The sequence below is a fragment of the Amphibalanus amphitrite genome, unplaced genomic scaffold, assembly GCF_019059575.1.
Source record: "Amphibalanus amphitrite isolate SeventyFive unplaced genomic scaffold, NRLGWU_Aamphi_draft 000386F_arrow, whole genome shotgun sequence".
Lineage (NCBI taxonomy): Eukaryota > Metazoa > Arthropoda > Thecostraca > Balanomorpha > Balanidae > Amphibalanus > Amphibalanus amphitrite.
Window position 1 is genome coordinate 385,394 of NW_024881880.1, and position 16,380 is coordinate 401,773.

Consider the following 16,380-nt stretch of genomic DNA (forward strand, 5'->3'; position numbering starts at 1 on the left):
GCACGGTGACTATAAATAGAAAAGAGGAAGGGGAGAGAGGACAGGAGAAGAAAAGTCGGGGCGACGGGGAGGTGTGAAAGAAGGATGATGTACGCTAAAATACAGGATGATAATTGATAAGATCGACATTGAACGAACAGGCAGACATTGCTGGACATCACATACAGTTACACAACACGTTATCATCGAAAAACATTTACATAGCAGTGCAACCCAATTCAGCATTTGCGGACATATGTCCAACCCAACAAAAAACTTAATTTATATTTGCTGTCACTGCAGCCATTTATTTAGAAACACTCAACCGAAACAAATATAGGAGATTCTTCCCATCAGAGTACCGTACGTAACAGCCAACATTGGAGAGTTAGATCGCAGCCGACACGAGCACAACGTATGAACAGAGGTCACGCCGAAAAGACATGACCGGGACATGGGTGTGGGCGAACAGCGCTCACATGAAGACAATACACAACCGAGACACGGTGTCAACAATCAACAGTCACTTCAATGGAAGTCCGTTCATAGCCGGTATGTATGGAAGACGGTTATCATCCAACTTGGCCGTTTACAATTGCGCATTGACCTTATCCAGGAAGCTTCCAGGTACAATCTGAACTCATATAAGGTCACCACTCACCCAGTTCTACGCAAAATGAATATAAAAAATGTGAAACAACTGCCTCCCAACGCAAAAATGCTTGTCCATACAAATTAAGTGTAACAAAAGGTAGAATAAAAACTGAGCAAGATCCCATCTCGTTACATAATCAAGTGAACCAACAAAAGGATAGAAAACAATATCAAAATATAATCTTCGATGTAATAGTTCTCTTCAGAGAATACCAACTCCAGTAGTACACCCAAATCCACAAACTCGTCATCACTCTTCTATCAATCTCAACATTTTCAGTCTCTCCCCACCTCCCAACCCACTTCTAAAGCCAGCCAGCAGTCACCCACGCATCACTCCCCGATCGGACCCCAGTTTCCACCATCGTCCTGTGCACCCGTGCACCGCTCACCGGCGCCCCCTCACGGTTTGTGCACGATCAGGTCCCAGGTGTCTCGCCAGGCGAGCGCCTGTACCTCGGGAGCCGAGAGTGGGGTCGTGCCGTAGGTCACCACACTGAAGCGGATAAAGGTGTAGACGGCGGCAGCCAGCCAGAGCAGCACGCCAGCAGCAGCGGGCAGACGCAGCCAGCCGCCGGCCACACGCCTGGGGTAGAGGCAACATCGTCACAGAGTGAGGGGGAGAAAGACGGTCATACGGGGGTCTGAGGAGGGAACACGAGTCAAACAGGACGCATGGGGAGAACAAAACACGGATAGAGCTAATCTATCACCAGAGTTATTTGGAGCAGGCTAGGGAGTAGGGACGCCCCGGAACTGCAGGACTCATTAGTGCTCGATGAGTCAAATGGGAGTCACGATCCATTACTCAACACTCAGTGCCAATAAAAGCTACAATCGTTCATCAATGCATCACCTGGAAGCTAATATAGCCCCACCTACTTCTACCTCATACAACCATACCAACTCCATCCTCTCGACTGTATGACAATTCTCACCCGAGCAAGACGAACACGTGGTCCACGATGCAGGCCGACATGAGCACGGCGAAGATGTAGGCCGGCAGGTAGTGGTGCAGGAAGAACGTGTGGTCGATGATGAAGTACGGCAGGTAGTTGAGAGCGAAGCCGAGCAGAACGATCAGGCCCAGGTCGCACATCTTGTCCCACTCATCTGCAAACGAAGAAGGTCGTTAGGGTAGGTCAATTCACAGCGGTCCTCAACTGTTTCAGGACTCTAGATTCAAACTTCGTGAGTCTCTGATGCACTGTGCGATTGTAGAGCGCACTGCGAAAACTGAAGAATCGGTCCTTGTACGAAAATCATGTGGTACTGCCACCTGGTGAAAAAAGTTAGTACTAGCAGTACAGGATTGGTACCCAGATGTCGCTAAAGCCAATGATTCAAGTGCCTCTACAGTCTACAGCCTTGGCCTCTATTATTCTCAACGTGTTCAAGATTGCATTAGTCTAGATTCACATCATTCACTAATGTGCAGGAGAACAGGCAATGATACAGCTAACAAATAGGTACGCAATGGCCGCCACACAGGACATGACGTGCTGGACACTGGCAGAACAAAAGCACTACACGCATTATTGAGCATTAGCACAATTCAAGTGTACGGATTAACGCAGCCCCAAGAAGCATTGGATGGAATAAAGACAACTAAGGATCAAAGCATTATTGTTCAAAACAATTTGTTGTATATGAAATAGGTAAATTCTAAGCGAACCCTAGAATTTGATGAACAACCGACCCTCCACCATCCAACCGGTCCTGTGGCGCAATGGATAACGCGTCTGACTACGGATCAGAAGATTCCAGGTTCGAATCCTGGCAGGATCGAAACTTTTCCATTTTCGACACCCGAAATGCGTAATGCTGCATGAAGGCATAAGCTGACTCCTATTCACAACTAATCCACATTCACACCGCACGCTAACTATTAAAGCTCATGCAAATATAAAACGCTGCTGCACTTCCATACCGCACTGGTATACTAAATGCATCTCAGTGCCACCATGTGCTCTTCTGCGTGTTACAAACCCTCCAGCAAGGCAATCCCACATTATTGACCAGCGTAACTAGTTATCGCCCCTACAGCCCACTCTCCCTTCATCTCTAGCCTCTGCTCTCCGCACCGGAGACTGGCGGTGTCTAGTTTACGGCCCGGCTCGGGTAACTGGATCGGTACGTCAGATGACACCAAACACCCACGCAGGAAAACGATGCGGGGTCTGGCACGGAGAGCGTGTGGGGGGGGGGAGGGGGAAGGGGCAAAGATGAGATTCCCGCTGACCGAGCTCGCGGGTCGCATTACCGAGTGAAGATGAGACGTAAGCATTAGCGCGCAGTCGCGCGACTTCTCACATGAAGGTGACTGTGGGCTTTCGAGGGAAAGTTGAAGCTCGGAAGCCTGGATGGAACGATTTAAGTTCGCTACATCATGCCCACACCCAATTACTTATTTCTCAGTACTCACCCTCTGGGATATCGTAGCACTCTCGGCGGCGTCTCAGCAGGTAGATGCCCATGATGCCGGCGTAGGCCGCCAGCGAGGCGCTGGCCGCCAGCCACACAGCCGCGTTACCCAGGAAGTGCACCTGCGCGTTACTGTCCGGACTAATCCAGTACGCCACGCCGCGCTTCAGTGAGAGCCAGTCGAGCGGGTCGCTGGCGTACATGTGGCCCTGCACGGTCTCCTGATTGTTGAACAGCATCTTGAGCTGCAGCTCGGTGAACTTGGCCCAGAGCGAGAGGCGCGCGCTGGAGAGGGGCAGCATCTCGGCGCCGGCCATGTCCTCCTGCTGTTTCTCGCTGCCCTCGGCCAGGGTGTAGCGGTGCTCCTCGGCGTTCCAGATGGTGTCGTCCTGCTGCACCACCTTGTCGCACGTGACCTCGAGCTGGTTGTGGCCCCAGTCGGGCAGCTGCTGGCCAGTGAATTTCAGAGCGGTGCCGCTCGGCTGGTGGATCAGACGCACCTATAGGCACAGCGGACGGGTCAGAGGGGGAGTCGGCTGGGACCACAGAAGGCCGGGAAGAATTACGGAGCACGACAAACGGGTGGAGAGAAAATAAAATAAACGTTAACGTGGTGCAACCAAAGCAGATTTACACCTCAATTACCCATCTCGTGAGCTCGTGGATATTCACTCTCCTCCTTCAACGCCCCATGACTGTATATTGGCCTCTATCTCTCCAATAAGCACAGCCTGGTCTCTCCATCCTCGCTCCCACCCCTCCCGTCACCCCGCTCCCACTGCAGCAGCAGCCCTCCCAACCTATCACTCCCTCCCTTCTGTCGTCGGCCGCCCACCTGTGAGACGATGGCGTGCCACACGTTTCCGGTGTCCTTTCCGTTCAGCAGCTCCACCTTCCACAGGTTCTGCGCCGGCATCGAGATGTTGTAGTCGATGTAGCAGCTCACCTCCTGCGGGAGTGGGAGGAGCGTGGGCGTGGTCAGAAACGGAAAGACGTCCATCAGAGCATGGATGAGATAGTACACCTTTTTGCATTTGAATTCAACCATTCGCCATAACTGTTTGAGGAGCCATTTCGACAATCGGCATTGATCACAACTATTTCGGCGTGGTGCGTTTCATTTCAGCCATTCAGTAAAACAGATTGAACACTGAAATGAGCGATCTGCAAAACAGTTTATCAGTTCGCCAGACTTCGGCATAGAGGGAGCCAGCTCGGCATATGACGAATAGTTTCGATCATTGACGAATTGTTTTGCACAAGTGTTGAACCATTCGTTCAATGTCGAGTTGTAGAGGAAGATCGCCGAATAGTTTTGCCCAATGGCGATTCTTTGTGACCAACCACCCATTTGTAGCGCCACCTATATGGCGAATGTGTACAAAGGTTTTGCTCAATGGTCAAAAGCTAACGCAAAAAGGTGTACTATCTCAACCCCTGATGTCTAAACACAAGCGATAAAAATATATATGCATTAACCAGTCAAACAAACCAATTAATACCGCAAAAATGTTAATTCGACTAAATGAAATCACTCAATAGAATTTCTTGCAAGACGACGGATCACACCAACACATTAGGAGACCCAATCTATAATTATTCTGTCGTGTCAGATTCAAGCACCTCCCCCACGCATACACACATACCAAACACGCATATGCTCACATTATTCCCGCGTTCTCATTCTGACCTGATTTCCGGGCGTCATTGGGGCGGCGACGTCGTGCGAGTTGAGCGCCCGACTGGTCATCCCATGCACCAGCTGGATAATGTCGCCGTGCTTCACCGGCTTGAACGGCGACGTCACGCGCATGTCGTCACTGTAACGACCGTGACGCGTCACGGATACGTGTAGTGGCATCAGCTGCAAGTTTTGGAGGGATAAAACATGAGATAGGGATACAACTGCTTGGTCTAAACCAGCAGAGCGTCACGGTGTGAAATAGTACGAAATGGCAGCAACAATTTAGTACAGGTCATTACGTCAACTGTCAAGTATGATAGGTGTGCGAAAAGCGGCACTAAATATGGGAACATTTACAATTTATCAGTCGTTTTTGCAGCAACAGAAGCCGCCCGAGTGCCACGTCAGAACTTACCAGTAGCACTGCGCCAAGGTTGGAGAGATAAGAAGCGGCATACAATAGATAAGATGGAAAACCAGTGATAGCGGAACCGTCACGACTCTCCACATTGTTCCATTGTTTGGTGCCTGGAGATACTACCTACAAGCATGTTGCATGAAAACAAAGAAGCAAGTTTTCTGCCTCGAGGAAGCTCAGGTGAGCAGAAGACAAAACCTCCCGCCGTCCAGAATTTATCTTACCAGCCATTACAGAACCCTGTGATGGCGGAGGCTGCGATGTCCTCGCTAGAGCCTCCCATGATTGCCTCCCCCCACCCCACCCGCAATCACCATACACCCACCGGGCAACACCCCCAGCCCTGCCCGTCTCTCACATGTCGGGCTGCTTGACGATCCACCAGTTGTTGACGTCCTTGTAGGAGTAGCAGGAGACCTGCTGCTGGTGGGAGGACCCCCTGTCGTCGTCGTATTTGACCGGGTAGACACCCTCGTGCGAGTGCAGCCAGCATGTTCGGCCCAGGGTGTGTCGGAGCGTCACCTGGGAGCCGTGGCCCACCTCAAGTGGCTGGTTCTGGATGATACTGGCCAGACCGCCCTGCGCGACGGTAGGAGGGGAGGTAGTGAGATATGATACAGGGTGTGTCGGAGCGTCACCTGGGAGCCGTGGCCCACCTCCAGCGGCTGGTTCTGGATGATACTGGCCAGACCGCCCTGCGCGACGGCAGGAGGAGGGGCTCATTGGCTTATGATGCGGTGAGACGTAACGCCAACCTATGTCGTTTGGTGGGACCAAATGAGTAGAACCCAATTGTTGACAAACGAATGGTGAATGAAGTGAAACATCGGCGAAGAATGAATTAAAAGAACTAAGGAATAGTAAACAATTAACATATTATCTAATAGGGTGACACAGTGCTGCTCGAAAAAGTTGTAACATTTACAATTCCTGTAAAACCCCTTCCCGTCTTTCCCAATGACTCACGTCGAGGCTGGCCTGGAAGGCGCTGGTCATGACGTTGTCGTGCGCGCCGGCCTTGTGCAGCACGGTCAGGTGGGCGTAGAAGGAGGCGCCGTAGACGAGCAGCGGCACGGCCAGCACGGCCAGCGCGCGCGCCGCCAGCTGGGCCAGCAGCTGGCCGCTGGTGACGCGCCGGTTCGGGATCAGCGTCCAGAAGTCGCGGCAGACGATCACAGCGCCCAGCAGCAGCGTCAGCAGGCCCGAGTAGCGCACACTAGAACGGCGGAAACGGGATGGTAATTTAGAGACAAACAACTTACAGTATTGGAAAAAATAAGGGAATGATTGAAAAGATAACGGTGACTATAGATTGGCAGTTGGCACTTGCCAGAGGGCACATTACGTTTTCCATTTTCCATACAACAGACAGCATTGATAAAATTCATAGATGGAAAGTGAGAACCCATCCAATGAGTTTCTCACAACAGCTCTTGATTTTTCACAACCGTGTCCCCACAGCGCGGGTAATCCACTCACCTGGTGGCCGCTCCGAGGAAGACGAACCCGGCGGTGAGCCAGCCGAGCCAGGGGAGCGAGAAGGGCCGCTCACGGTAGTGGCGGAACCGAACCAGGCAGAACACGCCGAGCACGGAGAACAGCAGCAGGAAGGGCTCCATCAGCATGAACCGCGACTGCACCAGCACCGCGTTATCTGCGGGAACGGAGGGAGGTCAGGACGGTATAGCTCGGCGCTATCTGCCAGGACGGAGTGGGCTCAGCACGGTATAGCACGGGACGGTGGTGGTAGGTGTGTGTGTGTGGGGGGGGGGGGGGGGTCTGAGAACTTATAGCAGGAAGGGTATCCGTGTCATCCTAAGGACAACTCAAGGAGCATATGCATGGAAAGACACAGCATGGATTGAAAATGAGGATTACCGATATCGGAGACCGTTATAAATGATCCGGGTTATAAATAACTGAGTCATGGTCGAGCATAAACCCGTCCAAACAAAATTAATTACGGTGACGATCGAGAACGTGGCGAAAAAACAACAAGAGTCATGGTAATCCTCAAGACATGCAACCATGCAAATTCAAACGGTAACCAACCTCGAGATAATAATTTGATCGCCAGCATTACCTTGCAGTGTGCAATCACAAAGGATATTACGCATTCAACTGAATATTCAGTCTAAGCTCGCCTAAAAGCTGCGAAACACTTGCCTTGAATGGCAAAGGATGCGGAGGAGTTCATCCAGAGAGCATAGGGTACAGCTCTTTACACAGATTCAGGATGCAGGCGGATGAATTTAGTAGCGTCATTTCGTCCCGAGTTCGATGGAAGGATCATGCGGATACAAACTGGAGGAACAGAAAGGATTGTCATTGTTGTTGAGGCTTTCGGTCAGGAGACGCTTAGGGATATCAAACATGAACACGTTGAAACGTACAGAATGTTCACTTATTTGCATCAAAGCCTTACATGATAATTCTCATCGACCTAAAAAAAAAAACACACACACACACACACAAGATCTAGGTATATGAGCAAATTCCAAAACTAGCCACCTGCTCATAGCGAACAAGCTACTCAGTCTACTGACACATCAGCATGCCTGCCCCTCCTTTGTGCCTGTGCCACCCAAAAGACATCACCTTTCCCTCACCTACCGAGCGACGGCGGATACCAGCTTCTTTCCCTGCATCACCGAGCCCAGGAGACACTTTCCTCCCTTACTTACCAAGCCCAATAACGTCTCCTCCCCACAGCCACCTAGCGTTACGGCAGACACCTCCAGCTCCTCCCTGGACCCACCGCCCATTAGCAGCCATCTCCTTTCCTCCCTCCCGCTGACCCAGCTAACAGCAGTAGCGGCGGGTCTCGACATCCCCAGCTGCCTCAGCAGACAGAAGGTCATCCCTCCCCCCACCCACCTAACAGCAGCAGCAGTCCAGCCAGTCCGGCGGCCGGTCGGGACACCCCCAGCTGCCTCAGCAGACAGTAGGAGGCCGGCAGCAGCAGTGACCCAGCCACGGCCGGCAGCAGACGCAGGGCGTACACGGGGAAACCCTCCGGGTACTCGGAGCCGATCCGGTCAAAGTTGAAGTTGCCTGCAGAGGAGAGAAGAGCGAGTTGTGAGCACAGTACCTCACTGTGAGGTACTGTGAGAACGAGATGGTGAGGGTAGTCGAGCAGCCATGTAAGCTGCTAACTAACATTGGTAGTCAGTCGTCGCCAAGAAATGACAAGATGCAGGCAAAGCGGTTAAATAATCAAAACTATCGGAACATAGAGCCTTGACAGACATGACATAAAACTAGAATGATACAAAAGATTGATTCAATTTCACGGAAACACTTTCTAAAAAAAGTTCCCGAGTCGACACTGTTTCATATCACATCATGCGCACCCAGTCCGCTGTCCATTGTCCAGCCATAACTAACATCATCCGCCCCGCCCCGTCGCTCTCCCACTGACCGTCGAAGCCGGCAAAGTGGGCGGCCAGCGCCAGAAGCTGCTTCCCCAGCGGCGGCTGGGAGTCGAAAAAGAACATATTGTTCACGTAGTAGCCGGCGAACTTGCCAAAGTGCAGCTCGTCGAAACTGCCGCAAGAAGAAGTCATGTTAGAGACCGAAAGAGACGGGCTGTGTGGGTCAGATGTTTTCGGTATTCTGATGCTATAAAAGTAGCGAGTTTTCACACTCAATGACAAATTCCCTGGACTTGATCACTAAGTTTTTGGTACTCTCGTACGTAACCGAGCAAATACGCTACAGCCATATAACGCAACAGTGGTTCATCCACTACACAACACTACGCAACAGTGCGAGGGTAGCACTTCATCACACCAGTAGGTAGTAAGCATCAACATTAGGCATGCACTGAACCACACTACCCCCCCCCCCCCTACTTGTGCACTGTGAAGCATACGAATATTCCTATCCGCTCCGTACACTTATGCCCATTCCTCAGCCCCGTTACCCTCCCCTATATCCCCCCTGTACAAACACGATGGCGCGCGGCAGTCCGAGCTGGTGCAGCCGGGTCAGCAGGCCGCCGATCAGCAGCAGCAGCGCCACTCCGTCGAACCCGTGGTGGGGCTGGACGCCGCCGCTCGCAGGAGCCGACGAGGAGGCCGCCGCCGAGCGGGACGGCTTGGGTTTGCTCTTGGTGTCGGGTTCATCCTGGGATACAGTCAGGAGAGATGGAGAGTGTCAGTGTTGGGTGTCAGGTTGTGTGGGGGCAATACAAGATGGACAATCAGGCCTGGTGCGCTGAGCATTGGTTGAACAATGAACACGGCTCGCAAAGTATCCTACTGGTTAGACCAGGGGTCGGCAAATGGTGGGGCATGCCCCCTTTGGGGGTAATGGAGTCCTTTCGGTGGGGGTAATGAGGGATTCTGAGAAAGCCTATCTTTTTAGAGTTTGTAGCTCCAGTGATGGAGCCATCGTGACTGTTGCATCCCAGGGTTCAAAGATTAGCCCAGGCCAAAGGCACAGCAGTCAGCACACATTGATTAGATACCAATTTTCACGTACCTGTACGCCTCACCATCTCACCCCTCCGTACAGTCGTACAAAAGCAGCTGCAACTTTTGACCGTCGCCCGTCTGTTGGCGTTTCAACAGCCGCTAACGTAAGGGGGAGGAGTCGATCGGACCCCCGCGGCCTCTCGGACTCTGATATGGAGCTGTGCATAAAAAAGACGAGCGTGCTACCCATGACAATAGGAAGCCGCTGCTGCCCATTTTTAAGGTCCTTGGTCATTCCGTCTCATTCAAGAGGGCAATGACAAGTGTCGAGAAAATCGGGACCCGCTATAACTCCTTGAAGTGAGAGTTTATGGCACAAGATGATCTCCAGAAAAAGCTCATAAGCCAACGGTCATTATGGGTCCAGAGGCCAGTTTTACCAACAGAAAAACAGCCGCCTGCCGGAATTTTTGCCTAAAGATCGTTTCACATATGGAGCGTAAACGGTACAGCCCTATCCGCTTACGAGCCCATCGCGTTTACGCTCCGTATGTGAAGCGGTCTTGAGGCAAAAATTCCGGCAGGCGGTTATTTTTCTGTTGGTAAAACTGGTCTCAGGTCATGATATTTTCCGGGCTGGTAAAAAAATATGATGGGCTCGAGGGTACAATTTGGTCGTGATCCAATGCCTTTTACGTGAGCTTTTAACGAAAAACCACCCGCCGCCCCTACGTACAAGGGTTAACCCGGCAGTTGCTTGGGTATTTCGCCACCCACCGTTTGCTGGGGGGGGGGGGGCGTTAAACGCCCCCAGCCGATAACTCGAGAACCAATAGGCGCAGCGAAACGCACGAGGCGGCAAACGAAAGAACGCGACGAGACGCTTCAGATGAGTACTTTAAAGTTGAATTTTGAGGTCACAGGTCGGGTCAAGGTCAGGTCAAACACCTGAAATTGGGCTTTCAGTAGCATGGACTTCAGGACTTCGCAATGGGCGCCTCTCGTCATAAACTCTGTCAAAACGGTGCATAATCCATCATATAAGGCCTACAAGAGTGTCAGCTCCATGTAGGGGTCAGTCAAGCATAGGTCAGGGTCAAGGTCAGGTCAACCGGGTAGGCACATATCCCCGAAAATCAAAACTGATATTCGCAGCCTGTGACACATGTTTTATGGGTAATTTGGGGCGTAGAACACGATGGTGACATTCATTTTATCATACGTGTACGTGTTTGGCTCAAAAAGTTCAATTAAAGAAATGCATGTATCATGGTCATGAAGTAGTCACGAGAAATTGCCAAGATTCAGTTCAAGATTTTGGAAAATGCGGAACGATAATCAATAATCGAAGATAGCCATGTGATTGCTCATGGTATTGGCAGTCTAATGGCGTTTACGGCATGTCTGTATGTTTATTCTGTGATTTTATATGATTTTTTTAAACATATGTCGTTTTTGGTCGAAAACTTAGAAATCATGACGTCACTAAAACCTCGATATCTCAAAAATTTTCCGACTGATTTTTTCGAAACTTTGTCATAATAAATTTCAATCAATTCCCTACAGGTACCCAAAATTTGGCGCGCCTACGGCGCGCCGTTTTTATGGCCCGGCGAAAAAAGTGGGGGCGTTTAACGCCCCCCCCCCCCAGCAACTCGCGGGTTAAATGGGATATAGCATAGGCGGCGGAACGGGAAGGGCACAGGGGCACCGTGCACCCTTTGATTTTTGCATTTTAACATTAGCCCTATGGGCGTTGCATGGAAAGAATGGGACCAAAAGTCAGCAGTGCCCCCCTCCCCTCCCCCTTAATGGAAGGTGTTCCGCCGCTACTGGGATATAGGCATTAAATGTTTTGTGGAGGAAGTGTCATGTTTTAAAGGAAAAGGGCCACCTTCGTGAAATATGAAGATATCGTTGTTTTTCATTTTGACATTATTATTTTTCATTTTCTTTTTAAAACTGGTGCCAGAAGTGCACAATTCGCTAAAAAGTATTTAAAACTATTTAACATATTGGTACTATGTTGATACTCTCTACGGCACCTACTGTATGATGGCATAGCGATGACGTCACACTCAAGCCAATCAGCGTTCAGAAGACAGACTCGTCGGATTGTGTCAGATAAGCTGATTGGTTAAAGCTGAGCTGGTTGGAGCTGATTGGTAAAAAACCAAAGCCTCGCCGCGGGTGGCTGTATTGTCGGATAAGAACGCATTCCTGGGATAAGGACGCATTCCTGGCGTATTTTCTTTTAAAATTGCCGATAACTACGAATGGAGGCCGAAATCGGCCGTAAGGAGGTAGACAGGAAGGTTTTCGGACACGGGCTACAAGATGGCTATCTCAGTTTCAATCCCCATGTTAAAGGTGGCCCTTTTCCTTTAAACTTGATGCATTGGAAATGCACAAATACCCAAAGAGTTCCAGGACGGTATGGAATTTCAGTAAACTTGGTTGTGTCAGCAATGAGGTCTGGTAGGTGGGGGTAATGACCCTGCCTGGCGCCCAAAAAGGGGGCACGACCCCGAATGACCTGCCGACCACTGGGTTAGACAATCGGTGTACGGTGGAAATACGAAAGGGAAAAAGCAGGTGAAAGAAGCAACAGTAGTCGTAGTACACAGAGGTGGTAGGAAAGGGAGGGCACAGGAACGCAGATCCAGGACGAGGTAAATCCAGGACGGCATAGCTATTACTGTTAGCAAAGAAATCTTGAGCATAGCCACAGGATAGTTGAGTTGATGCATTTCAAAAAATCCGGCCAGTTAACAAGGCACACAGACTTAACGTCACAAAAATGGGAGCTTCACGGCATATTTTTCTATTTATGAAATATCTGGATGCACCAATCTCCTCCACCAGCCTTGGTGAAGATTAGGTGTCGGTAAAAACGAGACCCGGCTGGACCAGTTATTGCAGCTGCAGCATCGGCCCGTCAACAGATAACGACCGGTAACGGCGTCTCACCACCCCCGCGCCGTCCATACCAGTGATACCAGCCAGCCTCTGGCCTGTGTCCGGCCACTAACGCGTCACGGCAGCGGTGCCTCGTAGCTGGCCCGCGCTCACATTGTGCCCGAGAAGCAGGCTCCAGCGGCCAGCAATGTGGCCCGGTATGGCTAGCGTGGCATGCAGTAGTTCTGTTAGAAAGTCGGACATGGCGCATTCGATGAAGGCTGAAGTCGTGCCACCAGAACCGTTCAAAAGGATCCTAGAATTCATATCGATTTTACATCTCGATGCATCCAGAATATAGGTATATTGGCGTCATGCCCGTCTGATTATTTGCATGAACGATAAGAATGTTTACCCAAGCTCCTGCCAATAAAACATCAAACAAGGAATAACAATCGCTCAAATTTCACCCACAATTCATTCCCGTCAAATTCGGAACGGACCTCTACCTGGAACGGCCCACGTGAATTCCAAGGAGCCGGCTGCCGCTCTGCCTATCCCAAACCTGTTTTTTGCCCAGGCTCATCCGTTCCACAAGGTCAGTGACCTCGGGAGAGGGACGCATCATCTACATTCACCGGTACACCACTGTCAGTGTGCCACGTAGTCACGTATTATTGGAGTCGCGCCGGTCTCCGCGGGGGTGGGGGTGGGGGTGGGGAGGGGGTGTCTGCGTGCGCCGCGGTGTGGGTGAAAGGAGATCGTGGTGAAGGGCAGGGAGGGGGAGGGGAGGGCAAACCTGCACGCCGGGGATGCGACAAAACCTGGCCGGAGGCACCTGGACAGGTATGGGGAGGGACGACGAGTTAAACCGGTCGAATGGGGTGACGCAATTGACATGTTTACCAGCCGCGGTGGGGGCTGGAAAGAACATATCACAGAAGAAGAAAGAGAGGGAGAGAGGGAGGGAAAGAGAGAGGGGGCGGACTGGGGAAAACAAAGGGTTGGACTGAGAGAAAGGATGCCACGATCTAGGGAAGGCCGTGCGGCGAAAAGGCTCGCGCGTCCGTCCGTGCTGCCGGAGAGTCAAGGCCAGCGCCGGCGCCGGAGGCGGGAGCCGATCCTCCGCCGCTCAGCGCTGTGCCGGTGACCGGCCGGCCGTGCTGGGACGGACGCCGCGCCGGCCGGGGCATTGACCAGCAGCGCTCCGACTGGCCCCGAGCGGTCACCCGGCGCTGTGCCGACCGGCGAAACGGGAGGCCGGGAACCGCGGCGGCGGAACCAGCACCGCGGAACCACTGGAGTGGAGTTATGCATCAAAATTGCATGGTGCAGCGAGCGTTGGCAATTGTGAGGGCGTACTGAGCCCAGACGGTTGTTGGAACAACTTTCTAAGGGATGAGAAAAACAAAGCTACGAATGGAATGTGGGACGGGCAGAAAGGGTGGCACTGCGTGCCGACTCAAACTGCAGATAGTAACGCTAAGTGGCCACGAAAAGCAGCTTGACGAAACATGCAGACTGAAAAGCACCATAAGGCATGAGCTCGACACCAAGCAATAAGCACTGGCCCGCGGTCTAGATGCACAGGTGCCTGATCGCAAGAACATCTGCGCTTGAACATACAGCCAAGTATGTTCAGGTGCCACTCCACAGCCAAGCATCATCTAGGTCTCACTCAGCAAAACAGACCACATCTTGTGTCAACATTAAGCGCCCCACTTGTCTACCTGTGTCAACCCGCCGTCACCTGCCTATAACCAGACAGCACAGGTGAGCAGTCACTCAGCCGTGACGTCACACCGTCTGTGTGAGTGTGACGTCACGTCGTCACGGCCCTGTGGCGGTAACGGGCTGCCAGGAGCGGTAACGGTCCCGAGCGCGGGTCGCCGCCGCACCGCCAGCAGGAAACAGACGAGACCAAACGGACTCCCGGGCGAACTTGTGGGAAGTTGGAAACGTAAAAACGCAACAATCCATGGCGAAAACACTCTTCATTGCCCGCGGCCCGTTGGTCCTTGCATTAGTTGAGGTTGGTGTGATATCAGCACTCATCACTTTATCGCTATGCTCTCCTCCACCCTCTCTCGAATGAACGGGCTTGGTGTCATCTCGGGCGAGCTTCGGTCAGATCTGACCCGGGCCGATCCATCGAGGTCTAGAATTAGATGTCAAGTCTAGGATGGAGTCTCTGAATGAAACAGCCAGTCCGATTGGGCTTGAGCGAAACCCTAACCTGCAACAAGGTAAGTTGCTCGTTGATTGTCTCACAAGCTGACCAAACCTCAATGGTAAGCTCTGATCGTGAGCCAGGCAGACCTGGTCTGCCTGGAACTACAGATCCCGGTGGCCGAAAAGTGCCGTCCCTCAGTGGCGGAGTGAGCTGCGAATGAAATCTTGTCCCTGTCACCTCACGGCCTGTGGAACAGACGGTAACAGAGCTACGCCCCCTCGACATGACGTTCCTCTTCCAACGTCGCCCAAAAGGCAACCACAATAAGCGACTTACAAAGTTGGTCACTGGACGAACAGCTGGACCAGACTCGATGTGTGGTCTCGGGTCATTGCACGGAAGGACAGTTTGTAAATGGGACCACGACTATGAGCAGGGAACTTCTGGCCGAAGCTTGACCAAAGGGGACACTCATCAATCCCCGCTAGGTCGGTTCATTGTAAATGCAGCAGCCAGGGGCAGGGCGCCCGGTATGCCCCGGAGAGTGCCCATGTTCGGGCCCAACCGAGAACCGGTCTGCCGGCTTTCCAAGGCGAAGATGAGCTGGCACCGCCACGTGAAAGTGAGCCATGGGGCGCCCACCGGATCGGTTGTCATGGCAACGACCGGCACCGCTCAGCTGCTGCCACGTGACACGCGCTGGCGAATCCTGGGCGAATCTGCCGGCCGGAGGGCATCCCTGTAGGATAAAGTGCAGATAAGGGTTCTTTTTTGACCATGTTGGTCAAAATCGGCATGGACAGAAATCATGGGAAAAAATGCAGAAAACTTCAAGGGCGGTGAATGGGTAAGTAATAAGTATGTTCTAGTTGGGCTCCAAAACGCTCTGGGCCAGCTCTGGGCAGATGAGAAGTGGGAACAGGGCAGGTCTTGCAGCTACTCAACATGACGACATCACGGTCAGCAGAAGCACCTGATCATGGACAAAACGAATCGACCATTGAATATGTACCTAAGTGAACTCTTGAACATCTGGATTCACTGGATTGCAGATTCAATTCAACTAACAAGAATCAGGTTTAGACTAGAGGGACAGCATGTTGGCTGTTGACACTCAACTTTCAGACTTGACGACCGTACTTTCAGACAACTCCTGACAGGACAGGTAACAATGGGAATGGCACATCACGGATTTCAGTTACTTCTGGCTGTCTGGTTGTAAGATCATCACCAGAATAACTAAGCCTCATAGAATAGGTATTAGCTAGGTAGACTGTAAACTCACGCTGTCACTTGAAGCCACAAGACTTTTCTTGATCTTCTTTAGTTTCTCGATTCCAGTCTTCACGAGATCTTCGTCGTCAACCACCTGTCCCGTGATAGCATCAGTGGCCTTTTTGGGAGATTTCTTCTTCCTTTGGCGGAGATCTGAATCTTCAACAGCCATTTTGCTACAAAATGACTTACTGACACGTTGCAATTCGCAATAAGAAGCCCACAATCAGACCACACCCGCGCGAGCACCCAACCCTCTCGACTTTTCACTCGCAACTGACGCTTGGCACAGTGCCAGGATGCTTGTGATTTCTTGGTGAACTCTTTATATTTGTGCAAATAGTGACTAGAATTCTAGGCAAAGTCACTAGTTTGAGAGGTTTGAGAGACTATAAATCTCGCATAATCCGAGAGCTTTGTTCAATTCGTTCATACGTACCTGCTAGCGCTAGATAGA

At 51.6% G+C, this 16,380-nt stretch overlaps 1 protein-coding gene and 1 non-coding gene across 2 annotated transcripts; one reads left to right on the forward strand and one right to left on the reverse strand.

Moving 5' to 3' along the window:
• Positions 1-260: 260 nt before the first annotated feature.
• LOC122390194 (protein O-mannosyltransferase 1-like) lies at positions 261-16,230 on the reverse strand. Its single transcript, XM_043382920.1, has 12 exons — positions 15,934-16,230; positions 9,112-9,287; positions 8,581-8,705; positions 8,037-8,213; positions 6,639-6,813; positions 6,126-6,375; positions 5,518-5,738; positions 4,748-4,877; positions 3,893-4,006; positions 3,059-3,557; positions 1,572-1,746; positions 261-1,219 (listed from the first exon to the last, which is right to left on the reverse strand). The coding sequence occupies exons 1-12, from the start codon at positions 16,093-16,095 to the stop codon at positions 1,036-1,038; spliced, it is 2,388 nt and encodes a 795-aa protein (XP_043238855.1). The 5' UTR covers positions 16,096-16,230; the 3' UTR covers positions 261-1,035.
• Positions 2,349-2,421, forward strand: Trnar-acg. Its single transcript has one exon. It is a non-coding gene; the product is annotated as a tRNA-Arg (tRNA).
• Positions 16,231-16,380: the final 150 nt, after the last annotated feature.